Source organism: Physeter macrocephalus, chromosome 16 (genome assembly GCF_002837175.3).
Source record: "Physeter macrocephalus isolate SW-GA chromosome 16, ASM283717v5, whole genome shotgun sequence".
In the NCBI taxonomy this organism is placed as follows: Eukaryota; Metazoa; Chordata; class Mammalia; order Artiodactyla; family Physeteridae; genus Physeter; species Physeter macrocephalus.
In genome coordinates this window covers 69,025,089-69,041,508 of record NC_041229.1, presented here as the reverse complement: position 1 = coordinate 69,041,508, position 16,420 = coordinate 69,025,089, and the positions used below count along the sequence as shown (strand labels likewise).

General features: G+C 37.7%; 2 protein-coding genes across 5 annotated transcripts in view; one reads left to right on the top strand and one right to left on the bottom strand.

The window, feature by feature from the left end:
* Window positions 1-16,420, bottom strand: part of PDE3B (phosphodiesterase 3B) — a 170,472-nt gene that overhangs the window by 2,253 nt on the left and 151,799 nt on the right. For all 4 annotated transcript variants that reach the window (XM_028501550.1, XM_028501551.2, XM_055091698.1 and 1 more), the window contains exons 12-14: window positions 13,648-13,847; window positions 6,293-6,496; window positions 3,394-3,555 (exon numbers count right to left, since the gene is read on the bottom strand). In XM_028501550.1, the coding sequence (XP_028357351.1) occupies window positions 3,394-3,555; window positions 6,293-6,496; window positions 13,648-13,847 (566 nt within the window). The remainder of the gene's footprint in view (window positions 1-3,393; window positions 3,556-6,292; window positions 6,497-13,647; window positions 13,848-16,420) is intronic.
* On the top strand, window positions 14,164-14,726 carry LOC102986513 (dynein light chain 1, cytoplasmic-like). Its single transcript, XM_024118546.3, has one exon. It carries the CDS (start codon window positions 14,242-14,244, stop codon window positions 14,509-14,511), a length of 270 nt encoding a protein of 89 aa, XP_023974314.1. The 5' UTR covers window positions 14,164-14,241; the 3' UTR covers window positions 14,512-14,726.

Sequence of the window (16,420 nt, the reverse complement as noted above, 5' to 3'; positions counted from 1 at the left end):
GGACGCGCAGGCTCAGCGGCCATGGCTCACGGGCCCAGCCGCTCCGCGGCACGCGGGATCCTCCCAGACCGGGGCGCGAACCCGGTTCCCCTGCATCGGCAGGCAGACGCGCAACCACTGCGCCACCAGGGAAGCCCTTGAGGTTTTTTAATAAGCACGGTCTAACTCAAAATAATTTTTACGAAGAAGTATCAATGAAATTACTCTGTCATTCCAACTCAAAGAATTTCTCTACTATTTGAGAAATCCTAAACCAGACTTTATTCTCATAGCCCCAGTCAACCAGTACGGTTGATATTCAGGTAGCAAGAAAAATATACATCTTTTAAAATAAATTCAGCAAATTTGCTAACAAACCAAAATTATATTAATAGAGTATATAAATTCTACATAAATTACCAAAATTCTATAATATCAAATATAGATTCTCTTTCCCCTATGGGGAGATGGTATAACGGAAACATTTTTGTTGTAGTTGTACCTCAAATATACAGAGTTGAATTTTGCAAATGCTTTTCAATGCCCTCCCTTTTTTTCTAACAGCAGAACCCTTTAATGAATCTAAATCAGAAAACTCAATATGTAAAACACACAAAAGTAGAGCTATTGTGGTTGAGGTGAAGATTCGCCCCAGCTGCCTGCCCTGTGATACCCTCCCACTTGTGGTCCCTAGGGTTCTGGAGAGCACAACTGGAGATCATACAGATGTGGTTTCAAAACCTGCTTTTGCCACCTACTACCTGTGTGGTGCTGGGAAGCTCTACGCCCAATTCATGTGTAAGATGTGAATAATAATCTACAGGGTTGCTATAGGATGAAAAGCAATATTATATAAAATGTTGAGCACAGGGCTTAGCAGTCCCCAAATGGTACTATTAACATTTTAGTGCCTACTATCTGAACTGGTGGAGGGTGAATACTCTCCACAGTGCACAAGTTCTGCAGGCAAGCAGTGTCTATCTGTGCTGAGCCAACAGAGCACTAAGGAAACAACCAGAAGCTGTCCCATGATTAACTGTCCCATGATTAAAAATCTTATATGGCTTTATCTTCTGTGAGGATGAAAATTATCAATATTTACAAAAAATATCCAGGTGGGTTTATCCACAGGATTCTACAGTTTTATACATTTGACTTCTTTTAAATAGGAGTTAGGCTTTTCTAAGCCCATGGCACATAATGGCTATAGAAGTATACATAAAGATAGTATAACTAAGGTAATAAAAAGGTAAAAGGTTGGGCCAGGTTAAAAATTTGCATCCATATCTGAAGAGGCTGAATAGCAGAAGACTGAGAAGGAATTCTGATGGTTTTGATGAGGGTTGACTTTCCTATAGGTTAGTACATTTAACCTTCATGACCACTGTGTGGTAGGGTTATTAGATGGCATTTTTCTCCTTTGACATAAGAATAATGAAACCTAGAAAGATTAAGTGAAACTGTCTGAAATATTATATTGTTTTTAGTGATCTGGAATTATAATAGTTTATTGAGCACTTATGTGTCAGGAACTGTTCTAAGAACTTTACATAAATTAATTCATTTAATCCTCACACAACCTTATAAGGTAGGTACCATCAATATTCCTATTTTCTCAATGAGGAAACTGAGGCACAGAAAAGTAACTTACCCAGGTCACATTGCTGGCAAGGAAGAGAAGCCAGGATTCAACCTCAGGCATGGCTTCCAAGTTTGTTTAATAAGAATTAATTCTCTATACTTTAAAAATATATTATAAAATGGGTCTAAATGAAATTTTTCTAATGTTCTTTCACTGAATTAGTGGGTTTTCTAAAATTGGCATATACTACCACTTTCTTATTACCACTGTTTGTACAGATAATATAAAGACAGCATTTTCCTTAGCATAAAATTCTTTTGTGAACATGAACTGAAGCCTGAGGCAGTCTTCAATTATCTTTGAGAATAAGGATGGGAATATGCAAACACTACTATACATACTGCAGTCTACAAATTAGGGTAAATATTTATAACCATTTATTACCCCAAATTACATATAATTTAGTTCAAATGTATCAGTGAAAAGTATTCTAAGATTATTGCTAAGATTTTACTAATCTATTTTCAGGATTACACAGTATGGTATTTTGTTGACTTGTAAACAGCAGAGTATACACTATTGTATTGGGATGTTTAGCTAAGGTGGGTGAAAGACACTACATTTACTGGTCATTCAATACAATCTGGGTGTGACAAGGTATAACAGATAAGTGTGCAGTTTATAGGCTCACCTTCATCACTCCTACTAGAGTAGCAACTCTTGGTAAAGAAAGCCCTGTCACAGAAGTGTCACTTGGTAAACATCTTGATCTTTTCTGATTAGTAGGTCTAGTAAGGATTCCCAGGGAATGTAGTTCCAGTCAAGAGGATGTATTTGTTATTTTGGAGATAATGAAATATTAGGCTTCTGGGGAAATCAGTATTTTTCTACATTGTAGGGAGCCTCAAAATTGGACAGAAAAGCGGTAAAGACTGCAAAGTGGTAGGATTATTTTAAAGACAAGATTTAAAACATATGAGAAAAGAGCATGTTTATATTTTTGAAACTTCAAAGCCACTAAGTATCTACTTTGTCCCCATTTCTAGCGCTAATTTCTTATCCTCTGCCAGGACTTTTATGTAGTTGATGTATCTAAGGCAGTCTTTCTATAGCAGAGTTGAAAATGGGTTGCTACTTTAAAAATACAATCTAAGTATACCCTAAATCAATTAAACAACTTCTTTTGGAAATAAATTATCCTAGGTTATAGGTTTTCAGGATTGAAAGGGACCTTGATTCAGGATTGAAAGGGACCTTGGAATCAATATGTAGTCTTTCCTTAGCTCTAGACTGGAGTACATTCAACCCACTCCAGATTGGCAATAAACTATTTTTGTTTTTAAAATTTAAAGATAAATTTTTTGTTTATTTATTTATTTTTTAAATTTTTGGCTGCGTTGGGTCTTTAGTTGTGGCATGTGGGATCTTCGTTGAGGCATGCGGGATCTTTCGTTGTGGCATATGGGCTTCTCTCTGGTTGTAGTGTGTGGGTTTTCTCTCTCTGGTTGAGATGCACGAGCCCAGTAGTTGTGGCGTGTAGGTTTAGTTGCCCTGTGGCATGTGGGATTTTAGTTCCCTGACTAGGGATCAAACCCACGTCCCCGGCATTGTAAGGCAGGTTCTTTACCACTGGACCACCAGGGAACTCCATGTTTTTTAAATTTTAGAAACAAAGGCAAAGGAGCTGAGAAAATATTAAGACCAGAGCAAATGCATCTCATTTTTGGTTAAAGCAACTCATTTCAAGCGTTTAATGTAGCTATCCAAACCCAAAGGGTAGTGTCTTCAGATGGCAGCTCTGAAAGTCCCACCAATCTCATGTTTCAACTTACCTGCTCATAAAATTCATTGACTATGCCTTCCGTCCATTTCAAATGCAAGTCTCGAACTTTTGTTGGGCCATTTATATCTGCCAGTTTGATGCACACCTGGCATACTAACAGGCGATCATTTTCATTACTCCATTCTATACCATTACTGTTTACGTCATTGGCCTAGTTTGGAAAAACAGAATTATTTTAGGTGCTGAGGGCACAGGAGTTTTTTGTTTTGGGGGGGTTTTTTTGGCCACACCGCACGGCTTGTGGTATCTTAGTTCCGCAACCAGGGTTTGAAACCACACCCTCGGCAGTGAAAGCGTGAAGTCCTAACCACTGGACTGCCAGGGAATTCCCCAGTTTTTTGTTTTTACCAAATTGTCTTAAAACTGTTTCCTGTCCAAAGGACAGGAAGGAATTTCAATAAATGCTTCTTTTAATTGGTTTGTTCCATAACATGTACCTCTATGGGTTAAATTTCCCTTTGAAGTGTCATTTACAGTTTTGTTTCAATGGAAGTAGAGCACTGTACAAGCAGAACAACAAACCGTGGGTTTCAATATTTGTGATTACCAGAAAAAATTGTAATTTGTGTATATTATACACATTAGTATATAATATGATATAATATAAAATATATATGTATATGTAAAAACAAATCATATAAGAATTATAACTATTTCTATCTCAAAAAGGAACACTTAAGGATCTAACTGTAAAAGACAACATGCTATATAATTGAAAGAACACAAGTCTTAGAAGCTAATCTCTATGGTTTTAAATCCTGACTCAGAATGATTTACTAATTCATTGCATAACGCTGGAAAAATTACTTAAGCTCCTTGAGTCCACCTTTCTTCATCTATAAAATAGGAAAAATATCAATCTAGCCATATTGCCATGAGGATTAACAAATGAAAAATTCACAGTTCATAGTAAATGCTAACATTGTTATTTAAATAAATGCTAGTTATCAGGCAAATTACCATGCCTTTCAAGAACTCAAATTTCCTCTTGTAAGAAATAAAGTGAATAGGCCAGATCAGTGGCTTTGGAACTTTATTGTGATGGTAGATTTTTTTTGGCATCTACCCCCTCTTTTTTCTTTTTTTTTGGCTGTGCTGCATAGCTTGCAGGATCTTAGTTCCCCGACTAGGGACTGAAGCAGGGCCACGGCCGTGAAAGCCCTGAGTCCTAACCACTGGACCACCAGGGAATTCCCTGGCATCCGCCCCTTTTGTTAAAGGAACTCTTATGTAGACCACCACTACAGAAAACAGTTAAAAGAAAGGCGAGCTCTTTAGATTGAAATTGTGTAGTCTAGGGAATTCCCTGGCTGTCCAGTGGTTAGGACTCTGCACTTTCACTGCCGTGGCCCAGGTTCAATCTCTGGTCGGGAACTAAGATCCGCAAGCCTCGCCCCACAGCCAAAAAGAAAAAGAAAAGAAAGAAATTGTGTAGTCTAGAGCCTCACTCATGGGACATTTTTCTGAGAGGCTACAGAATAGAAATCTGTGAGGAACACAGATTCACACGTTTTGGGCTAGATAATCTTTCACCTATAAAAACTTCTATTTACTCTGACTTAAGCACTTAAATGAATTTTTATTAAATAAAAATAAAAGTTAATAGAGCTACACAGCGATGAAATAAGTTTAAAGAAATTTAAAATTTCTTGCTTATTTTTATAAACATTTTATCAATATCACAACAGTGACATATATAGGTCTCCTTCCAGGAGGCTGAATCTAGTACTCCTTTGATACCTGTTCCTCTACCCTGAAGGTACACCTTCCTTTAGGGCACAAATGTTATCAAGAAAATGATTTCCTGCCTGCAAAAGGTGGGGCGTCCTTCCCTCAGGAATCTAAAGCAGTGGTTCTCAACATTTTTTCACCCCAACTTCTGAGGGATAGAACGTGTTCCCGTTAGTACCATCACACAAGGGCAGTGATTCTCAATTCCATAGTGAATGTGAGCTCAGTGAGGACACGGACTTCCATCTGTTCATTCCTTATTCTTCACTAGGACGACTGCATGCAGTGGGCAATCCCAATAAACAGTAGTTCAATGAGTGCCTCACGTACTTCTCCAGACCCACACCAGCCAGTTAAACACTTAATAATATAAAGGGAAACAGGTGCAGCAAAGTAGGCATAACTGGCTTCTTAGAAACACATCTTTAACTTCATAAAATGCCTTACTTGGCACTGGGCACAACTTTCTCAAATCTGTCCCTAAAATCTTCAATTTACATAATTGGAAACGTAGCAAGCAATAGTATTTTTGGACATGTTATAATTTTTTTTTAATATTGGCATATATATTGTATTATGTCAGATTTCTCATGACTTCATGACTTCAGATTTATCATTCTAACTTAATGTTAAAAAAATACCTTTTGGAATGTCCTAATCAGTTAGGTAATCTGACTGATAGAACCTGGCCATCCCCTAAAGAAAAGTAACTTTTCAATTACCAGCCCACTTTTTTGCCTAGTATAACTTCCTGTCCCCTTGTGCCTATAAAAGTCTTTCAGAGGGCCTCCCTCTGTTGTGGCCTCTCCCGTTGCGGAGCACAGGCTCCGGACGCGCAGGCTCGGCAGCCATGGCTCACGGGCCCAGCCGCTCCGCGGCATGTGGGATCCTCCCAGACCGGGGCGCGAACCCGGTTCCCCTGCATCGGCAGGCGGACGCGCAACCACTGCGCCACCAGGGAAGCCCCAAGTCTTTCATTTTATACGGGTCCTTGCAGCTCCTTTCTGTTAGACTGGATGCTGCCTGATTCAAATCAGCTTTTGATCAAATAAACTCTCAAAATTTAAAACAAAACAAAACAAACCAACCAACCTTTTGTCAGTAACACTGACAATAATTTCTGCTTTTGAAACCAGGAATTAATTTGCATAACAAACCTTGGCATTGAATTCAGCAAGGAAGTCAAAATGCTTTTTAAGATCTGTGGCAAGGATTGCTTCAATGACTAAAAAACGAAAGCGCTTGAATTGCACATTATCAAGATTAAGAAGGAAGTTGTATTCTGGACGAGAAAGATACAGATTCCAGGCTGATGCAGCGTGATGATTTTCCAGAACAGATCTGTCGTTGTACAAAACTGCCTAAAAAGGAATAAGAAAAATGAGGCAGGCATCTCAAAGATACTGAACTTTAATAATTAACAGAGTTAGGATCAGCTTGGAAGAATACAATGAGTACCTACTACATGCCAGGCATGTTAATACCTGTAAAGAAGGGCTGATAATTTTATAAATGAGTAGACTGACGTGCAAAGAGGATAAGGTACACCTTTTCAGCATTCACAGCTAGTAAGCGAAAGGGTAATTTGTCTCCAAAGTTCATCTTTGCAGACACCACGCTGCCTACCAAGAGATGTAAAGTTGATATCTGAGGTCAACTTCATTAAATCAGTGAATCTTCTCAGATAAGGCTTCTGTTAATAAAGTCATTAGGGACGACAGAGAGAGCAGGTTTAGGGATATATTACTGTTCTTTAGCCAGCATGGAATGAACATGCTGACTAAAGCATGAAGGAGAGGAACCTGGAATACTGTGCATGGTGAGTCAGAGACCCACAAATATGAGAAGGGCACATCCTATACTCCCAACTGACACAGTGCCTGGGAGTCAGAGAAGTATCAAGCAGGTAAAAGCACAAATTCTCTGGTTCAAGTGGTGTAGATTTATTCACTTTTTTCCCACTTCACTCTAGTGGAAGACCCTGAGGTACTACCTCAGTAGTCTAGGATTTGGGAACACAGATTTTAAAAACCACTGGATTATATAGAATTTTTAAAGCTTCTTCCATCTCTAACAAGTAAGCAATTTTTTAAATTATTAAATAAGCATAGTAATTATTAAAAGAACTCTCATAGCCAGTGCTAATGGCTGAGTATAAAAATTAAAACGTTGTCCCTGTTTTCATAGAGCTTCCTGTCTAATGGAAAAGGACAGATAAAAATACTGTGCAATCTCAGTTAAGATGCATATTCTGAGCCTAATTAGATTGTTTTACATATTTGTGAAAATTAGCTATAGTCTAGATTTAAGCATAGATACTTACCATTTGATTTTTTTTTTACATCATTTATTTTTATGTTAGCAATGATATGATTTAAACTTTGCAGTGAGTCATAAAAAGGCTGGAAACAATCTGTGTCCACCAATGGATGAATAAAGGAGATGTAATATATATAGACACAATGCAATATTTTTTAGCCATGAAAAAGAAGGAAATCCTGCCATGGGTGGACCTTGAGAGCATTATGCTAAGTGAGATAAGTCGGAGAAAGACAAATACTGTATGATATCACTTACGTATAATCTGAGACTGAACTCTAGATACAGCAGAACTAGGTAGTTACCAGAGGGTGGGGGAATTGGGAGATGGTGGTCTAAGGGTACAAATGTGCAGTTTGAAGACAAGTTCTGGGGATCTAGTGTACAGCATTGTGATTATAATGAACGATACTATATTATATAATAAAAAACTGCTAAGAGACTAGATCTTAAATGTCCTTACCACACACACAAAGTTAATTATGTGATGTGATGGAGGTGTTAGCTATCGCTATGGTGGTAATCATATTACAATATACGTATCAAATTAAAATGTACATGTGAAACTTCAAAGACTTCCTAAGGGGTCAACTTGCATTTAATAGTGATTTAACTAATTCATGCTTAAATCCAATAAAGACTGATAAATTATCAGAATAGCTTTGTTCATGAAGAAGTAATCAAACTCCCAGCTCAATAAATTACAATGTATAATGAGAGTCCTGTAAAGCTAGCTGACTTAAACTCTCAGCTAGTGAGATAAGTTAAAAAAAAAAAATTAGTAATTCAGAATTCCTGCAGCATCCAAATTACCCTTTGACCTTACCAAAGAAATATAAAATGGGGACCAAAAGAAATCTGAGTCAATATTAGAATCTAGGTATAATCACTATACTGGAAGCTTTAAAGACATGGTAAAAGTGGGAATGGATTGAGGAAAGGCCATCTAAGTCATTGCATAAGAAGGAAAAACCCACCTGGAGAATAAGTAGAAGGAGTCGCCTGCTGGACCCCAGTCAACTCTCTACCTCATGGCTGAGTGGAGGCAAGAACCATGGAGCAGTAAGGAGGCAAATTCTGCTTTAGAAGAATACTGGAAGCTTGCACATAGAGCAACAAGCCAAGCTTAAACTCCGTGAGGAAAACATTCCAGGTAAAAACAGATAATGAAGCCTCAGCTGGCTTTTACTGAGAGCTCCATGACAACTAGAAAAGGAAGACAGTTTCCCCCCTAATTTAGAGCTGCAGTAACTAACATCCTCTGAATTTTGCTAAAGCAACTTGCTATCTGCTTTCTCTAGTTATGGATCCCATCCTTATCTCCACAAGCAAATACTTCTCTAACATGGCAAAGCAAATTTGTTGATCATAAAGTTTACTTTTGCCCTCTCTGAGTCAAAAAGATTTGAAAAGGGGTTTAATACAAACTCTGACGGAATTAATCTTAACAAAAACCCATCAGACATAAAGACTTTGATCAAACAGGAAGACTATGACAAATCTGAACAAATGTCTCCTTTTGAAACACAAGAAAAAGGAAGAAATAGAAAAATCTCTAGGTCATAGTCATAAGATTAAAGAAGGTATTTTAATTTTTCTGAATGAAAAATCTTGGATTAAGAAAGACTTTTCATTAAAAAAATAATATTCCTAACTTTAAAAAAATCCAATAGAGGCAGTAAACAAATTAGTTGCAGTAGAAAACAATGAAGCTACTTTTTTTTTTTTTTTTTTATAGAAGTACTTCTCTTTAAAGAAATAGTCTTGATGAACAGGTGTCATCTGGGGATTCCTTTACTCTCAAATTCTGGGTTCTAAAATTTCTGGTAATCCCATTATCTTCTAAGACCCTTTGTCTTAGTTATCTCCCTTGTTTCGCTAAAACACATTTTTTTTTTTTTTTCGGTATGCGGGCCTCTCACTGCCGTGGCCTCTCCCATTGCGGAGCACAGGCTCCGGACGCGCAGGCCCAGCGGCCATGGCTCACGGGCCCCGCCGCTCCGCGGCACGCGGGATCCTCCCGGACCAGGGCACGAACCCGCGTCCCCTGCATCGGCAGGCGGACTCCCAACCACTGCGCCACCAGGGAAGCCCTAAAACACATTTTAATGTAACTTTCTCAGATAGGATGGATGGAACATGATTTTTAAAAATCTTTGCATACCTGAGACTCTTCATTTTGCTTTTAACACTCAACTGTAGCTTAGCTGGATACAGAACTCTAACATGAAAATAATCCTTTTATGCCAACACTATCTCCTCCCGTTTTACTTTTTTTCTAGCACTTATGTCCTAATCATCTCTCTGTCTTTTACACACACACACATTTGTTTTTTCTTGCTTTACTAGAATGTAAGTTCCATGGGGGCAGAATTTTTTTTTGCCTGTTTTGTTCAATAATATTGCCTAGAATAGTGCCCGTCCCACAGTATGCATCGAATAGCCTTGTGTATGTTTTATTACTGAGTCTCTTTAATTGGAAAGGATGAGTAGGAATCCTGTGAACATGGATGGGGCCTGTTTACCTAGCAGGTTTTGCTTTAGAATTACCAGTGTGATTTCAAAAATGAGAAGGATTTACTCTGGAGTACTAAATCTCTCCTGGCCATTTTCTGCAATATCTAAGAGATGTGTTTTCTGCCTGGAAGTAAATGCAGTAAATACAGTAGCTTTGCTTAAAGGTGTGTTGTGTGTGTTATATGGGAGGTGTGTGTGTGTGTAGAGCAGACAAGGGCAAATGGCATCAGGAGTCTCTAGGGTTCCACTTAGGCCTCAGCTCCCTTCTAGTCTACTTTAATCTCATAATATTTGCCCGCATGTTTTTCATTTTCCACAAACAGTATGAAATGCTTTAACCTACTGGTGATAATATCCTCCCGCCAACTCCTCTCTGTTGTAATGAGCTTCATCCCTTACTAATATTTTGATCAGGAGGAAAAGGAGAAAAATGTACTTGTTTAGTCACCATCTTGATCTGTATTTCGGAGGACAAACATTTCTGACTGTCTCAGATCTACAATTCTCAAAGTTTTGTTTACTTTTACCCCAAATCAAAATATTCTACAAACTCTAACATCTCAATCACTAATCTCCATCTTTCAGCCAACTATTCATTTGGAAATAGCGCAGAAATCTCTTAGAATTTTAATACTGACATCTCTCCAGGATAAAGCTGACTAAATGTTTCCCCTTCTCTCATGGCAAGGATTCAAAATAATCCTCCTAAGTCTTCCCACACACTTCTCTTACCATAAGAATGAAGAATGCTTGATCCAGTTGGTGGTATTACACACTATTGTCCCTTTTTTTCATACACCAGAGCAATAATATCTTTCACTATTTATGGCCTGATTAGACCTATTGAGCTTCCTAAGATGAGAGAGACTGCTTTATTACCTAATAAACAGGTTAGGCCTCAGGCTTTCACAAAAGAGTCCTTATCTCACAGGCACTAGCTGAAGAAGGTCTCAAGAATTTCATCACTTTGGGAACAACGGAGTATATTTCAGACAAGTTTAGCAGTCCTGCAGAGCAAAGAAATTAGGGATCCTTCAACATTCAACAAATTTTTACTGAATGCCTTCTGTGTGCTAGGCACCATTCTAGGTATTAGGGAATAAAAGAGATAAAAATCCCTGCCCTCTTGGAAACTTATACTCCTCTGAGAGGCATGGAATAAACAAAATACACAAGCAAAATACATAGTATGCTAAATGACCATTGTTATGATCAGGGGAGGAACATAATGAGTGCCAGGGAGGGGCTTTTGAAATTTCAGGTGGAAGGAAGTGACAAAGTGAGCTATATATTGGGTTGGCCAAAAACTTCGTTAGGGTTTTTTGTAAGATGTTACGGAAAAACGCAAATGAACTTTTTGGCTAACCCAATATATGCCTGGGGAAAGAGCACGCTGGGCAGAGAGAACAGAAACTGACCAGGTTCTTAGAAAGGGAGTGTGCCAGCACATAGAAGGAAACAGCAAGGAGGCCAGTGAGGCTAGATCTGAGCTAATTTAAAAAGGAGAATCACTGGGGGCTAAATCGTGTAGGGCCTTCTGAGCCACTGTAATGACTGTCTTTTACTAGGAGTGAGGGCTTGGAACAGAGAGTGATGTAATGCACATTTAAACAGGGCCAATCTGGCTGCTGTGTGTTGAAACCAGACTGAAGGGGAGCAGGAAGTAAGCAAGGAGACTAGGTAAAAGGCTATACTTTTTCATAGCTGAACTCTGATCAATTTCCTTTCCAGTCCAGCCCTTTCCATTGCTTCATCTCTTGGCAGTCCTTAACAATGAGAATTTAGAAATAACACATAGTTACTGACTGTGTCCAGACTTCATGTTTATATTTTGATCAGGACAACAGTTTTGAGTATACAACTTATATAAATTACGTTCATGTGTCATTGTTTTCAATTATCTGCATGCAAGACAAGTAACACTAGAATTCAGTAACTTGTAATATCCTTGAAGAAGAGGTAATAAACAAGTCTGACTCGCCTATACTCAAAGTTAATAAAGAGAGAATGAAAGCAGAGGGTGGAATAGAATAGTAAATAATTTCTGTCTACATGATATCTGATTCAGTAGAAAACTTTCCAAATGTTATCTTTTAGTCATATCAGGTACATATTTTGAGGTTCAGAAAGATAAGGGTTACTTGCCTAATGTCAGAGAGCTAATAGTAGGTAACCAGAAATTAAACTCAGGTCTCTCAATCCGAAGACCAGTACTTTTTCCACTGTGCCACTACTGTAGGCCCAGGTCTGTGACTTGCCATAGGACTAGGATTATGAAGTGCTAGGCTAGAGAAAATGAGCATCTGATTCTTGCAGAATGGGACTGCAAATGAGGAAATGTGTTCCTTAGTGGGTAATTTCTCCCAAAGCAATTCTTAGAAAGTGGAAAAATATTAATATCTAGATTGAAATTCATTTAAAAGTTACCTGTGGAAATCATGAGCTATGAAGAGATGTCTAACTGGAGGAAATGAATTACATAGCACTTTTAATCGTCTCTCTCTCTCTGAATCCTATTCTTGTCTGGGTAGAGAATCTATCTCCTATATTTTAAGCAGTGGGAGTGTGTGAGAGAAATGAGAAAAGGAACACAGAGAATGGCTATAAAAGATGAAGGAATCAGAACTGAGTTTTGAACATAGAGCAACAAAGTGAGGAAGTAAGATGAATTCAGCAAACAATCATTGACAACTTGCTCTTTGTAAGGCAGGCAGACAGAAATACAAAGCTGACATTTCAGGAATCACCAGCCTAAACAAAAATTCACAGCCACACTAAATTCTGCTTAAAACCAAGTATAGTCATCCCTTAGCATCTGCAGGGAATTGGTTCTAGGACCCCTGCAGATGCTCAAGTCCCTTAATAAAATGATGTAGTATTTTCATATAACCTACGCACATCCCCTGTATACTTTAAATCTTCTCTAGATTACTTATAATACCTAATACAATGTAAATAGTTGCCAGTGTGCAGCAAATTCCAAGTTTTGCTTTTCGGAACTTTCTGGAATTTTTTAAATTTTCAAATATTTTTGATCTGCAGTTTATCGAATCCATGGAGGCAGAACCCCTGGATATGGAGGGCTGACTGTATTTAGTTCCAAGTCCTAATGTTTAAAGTCATTGCAATTACAGTATCCGTTTGTTGGGGACTCCTACCTCTTATGCAAATTGTGACCCTAAAGGAATCTTGCACCTTATCAGCTGTACAGAATACAAAAATAATGCACTAGAAGATTTTTTACATACATGAATATATGCAGACCGAAGAGACTTAGAGTCTGCATATTATGGTATGTCTTAGAGAAAAAAAGAGGACAACAACAAAAATAACAGTTTTCAGTCATTATAGCTTTTAGGCATATGAAGGATCTTGCTAGAAGGAAGAGTAAGTCTTACATCTAGTCAGTCTTCTCAATTTGATCAAAGGCAAAGATATTGACAGCGAAGACTCCAGAATTTCATAAAAGTAGCGAATTACTCTTTCAGGAACATTTTATTTATTTTCCAGTTGAAGATGATTTTTCCCTAATTCTTCAGCACATGTCATATCACTGCCGTGTGTTATTATCCAACGGCCAAATGATTCAATTGAAGAATGGTTTACAAAGGGAAATACAGTATGGCTGTAAAATTTCAGAGTCACTCCTTAAACTTTCTGAAAAAGTAGTTCCTACCTGAGGGGCATTTGTAGCCACTAGAAATGCATTTGTCCGCCCTGGGTGGTCATAATCATGCATGGCAGCTGCCACGTACAGAGCCATCAATTCCAATGCAGGAATGTTTGAAGACAGGCAGCCATAGCTCTCATCTGGAATAGAGCAACTCCTCGAAGAAATGTAAGCAATTTGCCCAGGGTTAATTCTACCGTTAGAATCTGAGGAACAAGCAAAATAACCCAGCATTACACATAACATCCTCACAAGGAGGCTAAGGAGGAGATTCCCATAGGTAATATGATTATTTATTTGTTGACTTACCTAAGAAATAGACTCTATTTATAAAAATGGACATAAAATTGTATAATATTTCCAACATACATGCTAATAGAGAGGAACAGTGTTAAACACAACCCTGAAGTCACTTACTTTACAGGACATGACAGGATTCTCATGATGCTGTTACTCAAGCTAGTGATAACTTTTAAAAACCTCTGATTGACAGATGCGCCACGGCCTCAGTAGGGACCGCTCCTCTCGAAGGGTCTGAGCCTCGCCAGCCCCTCCCCCAGGAGACCGTTGCAGTGGGCCAGCCCCTGCTCTTTGGTAACCATGTGTGACCGAAAGGCTGTGATCAAAAATGCCGATATGTTGGACGAGATGCAACAGGACTCGGTAGAGTGTGCTACTCAGGCATTGGAGAAATATAATATAGAGAAGGACATTGCGGCCCATATCAAGAAGCAGTTTGACAAGAAGTATAACCCCACCTGGCACTGCATCGTGGGGAGGAACTTCGGTAGTTATGTGACACATGAAACCAAACACTTCATCTACTTCTACTTGGGCCAAGTGGCCATTCTCCTGTTCAAATCTGATTAAAAGCATGGACTGTGCCACACACCCAGTGATCCATCCAAAAACAAGGACTGCAACCTAAATTCCAAATACCAGAGACTGAAATCTTCAGCCTTGCCTAAGGGAACACCTCGATCTTTATTGTTGTTTTGTACAGGGCATTCTCTGTACTAGTTTGTTGTGGTTATAAAGCAATTAGCAAAACAGCTTACATTTATATTTATTTTCTATTTCATACCTCTCTGCCCCATGTTTTTTCTCTTCAAAATCCATTCCTTTAAAGAAATAAATGTGTTGGAGAAGTGTGCGGTTTAAAAAAAAAAAAAAGCCAAACCTCTGATTTTCTAAACGTTTGTTATTTAATGGTTAGATATAATGGCCGGGGTAACAGGAAAAACCAACCTAGAGAATAACATTTCATGAAGTAGTATAGAGACTTAGGAATTTAATATATTAACAAAGTAAGCTTTTCAACATAGATGCTTTTCAAATCTTATCCAGATAGATTACCTTTCATTTGTAACCCTGACTACAACCCTTCTTCCTCTTCTTTTTCCTTCCATGAACCCCCTTATAAAATACTGTAAAGAAAAATTATGAAAACTGAAAAGGCATGGAAAACTGAGGAATGACTCAGTCAATATAACTCTTTTTATCTTGTAGTTAGAAACAGTGTTTTCACTATCAACACTGTACTTTTGGTGTCCTTAATATCTTATATTTGTTTCTTCCTTTTTTGTAATTGGGTGGCTGTCTCCATTTAGATAGTCACTAGATTGTTTTTTCTAAAGGAATCTTAAAGTATTAAGGAAATAATAAACTATATTGAGAGTAGACAGCAAATAAAACCACAAAGATATTAGAGAGATACTAAATTTCATTGGTGTGTTCACCAGTGGAAACTCAGAATAATGTCCTGGCTTGTCAAAGTCCAAAAGGACTTTATCATAATTTAGTTCACTCAATATTTGCAACCACAAGAATGTTTTAACATAATAACTTTAACACACACTATTGATAATTATAAAGATACCTAATTATTTTCATGCTGTTTATATTTTGTACCTAAATTGAGTTTTAGAATTACCCACACTAGAGCTACTTTTAAAAATAATTATAAAAAGTAAAAACAAGACAGTTAAAGGTATGGATAAAGATATATTTAATTCTGATAGGATTTTAATTACCAATATCAGAGTCAATAACTTCAATTTTTCCTGCATTATATGCGTTCTGTATTTCCCCTAGAATTTAATATACATAAAATATCAAAAATGGCAAAAAAATCCTTTTAAACTCAATAATTACTTAGAATTGACATATTAGGATCTTAATACATTAGTTTGTATATATTTAACATGAAACTAGTAGTATAAAAAAGAAAATAGACGGCAAGGACAACTAAACATAACTACTGTAGATCCCATTTAAAAGGAGGCCTCACGGGACTTCCCTGGCAGTCCAGTGGTTAAGACTTCGCCTTCCAATGCAGGGGGTGCGGGTTCAATCCCTGATCGGGAAGCTTAAGATCCTACATGCCAAAAAACCAAAACATAAAACAGAAGCAATATTGTAACAAATTTAATACAGACTTTAAAAATGGTCCACATCAAAAAAAAAAATCTTTAAAAAATTAAATAAATAAAATAAAAGCAGGCCTCAGTAAAAGGCATCCAGATTGAAAAGGAAGAGGTAAAACTACCTCTATTTGTAAATGACATGATTGTACACAGAAAAATCCTTAAAAATCCACTGGAAAACTATTAGAACTAATAAATGAGATCATAAAGGTTGCAGGGTACAAGATCAATATGCAAAAAATCAATTTTATTTCTTCATATTAGGAATGAATAATCAAAAAATGAACCCAAGGGCTTCCCTGGTGGCGCAGTGGTTGAGAGTCCGCCTGCCGATGCAGGGGACACGGGTTCGT

Bases quoted from the DNA above. Each gene is read 5' to 3' on its own strand.
- LOC102986513 (XM_024118546.3), top strand. From the start codon at position 14,242: ATGTGTGACCGAAAGGCTGTGATCAAAAATGCCGATATGTTGGACGAG.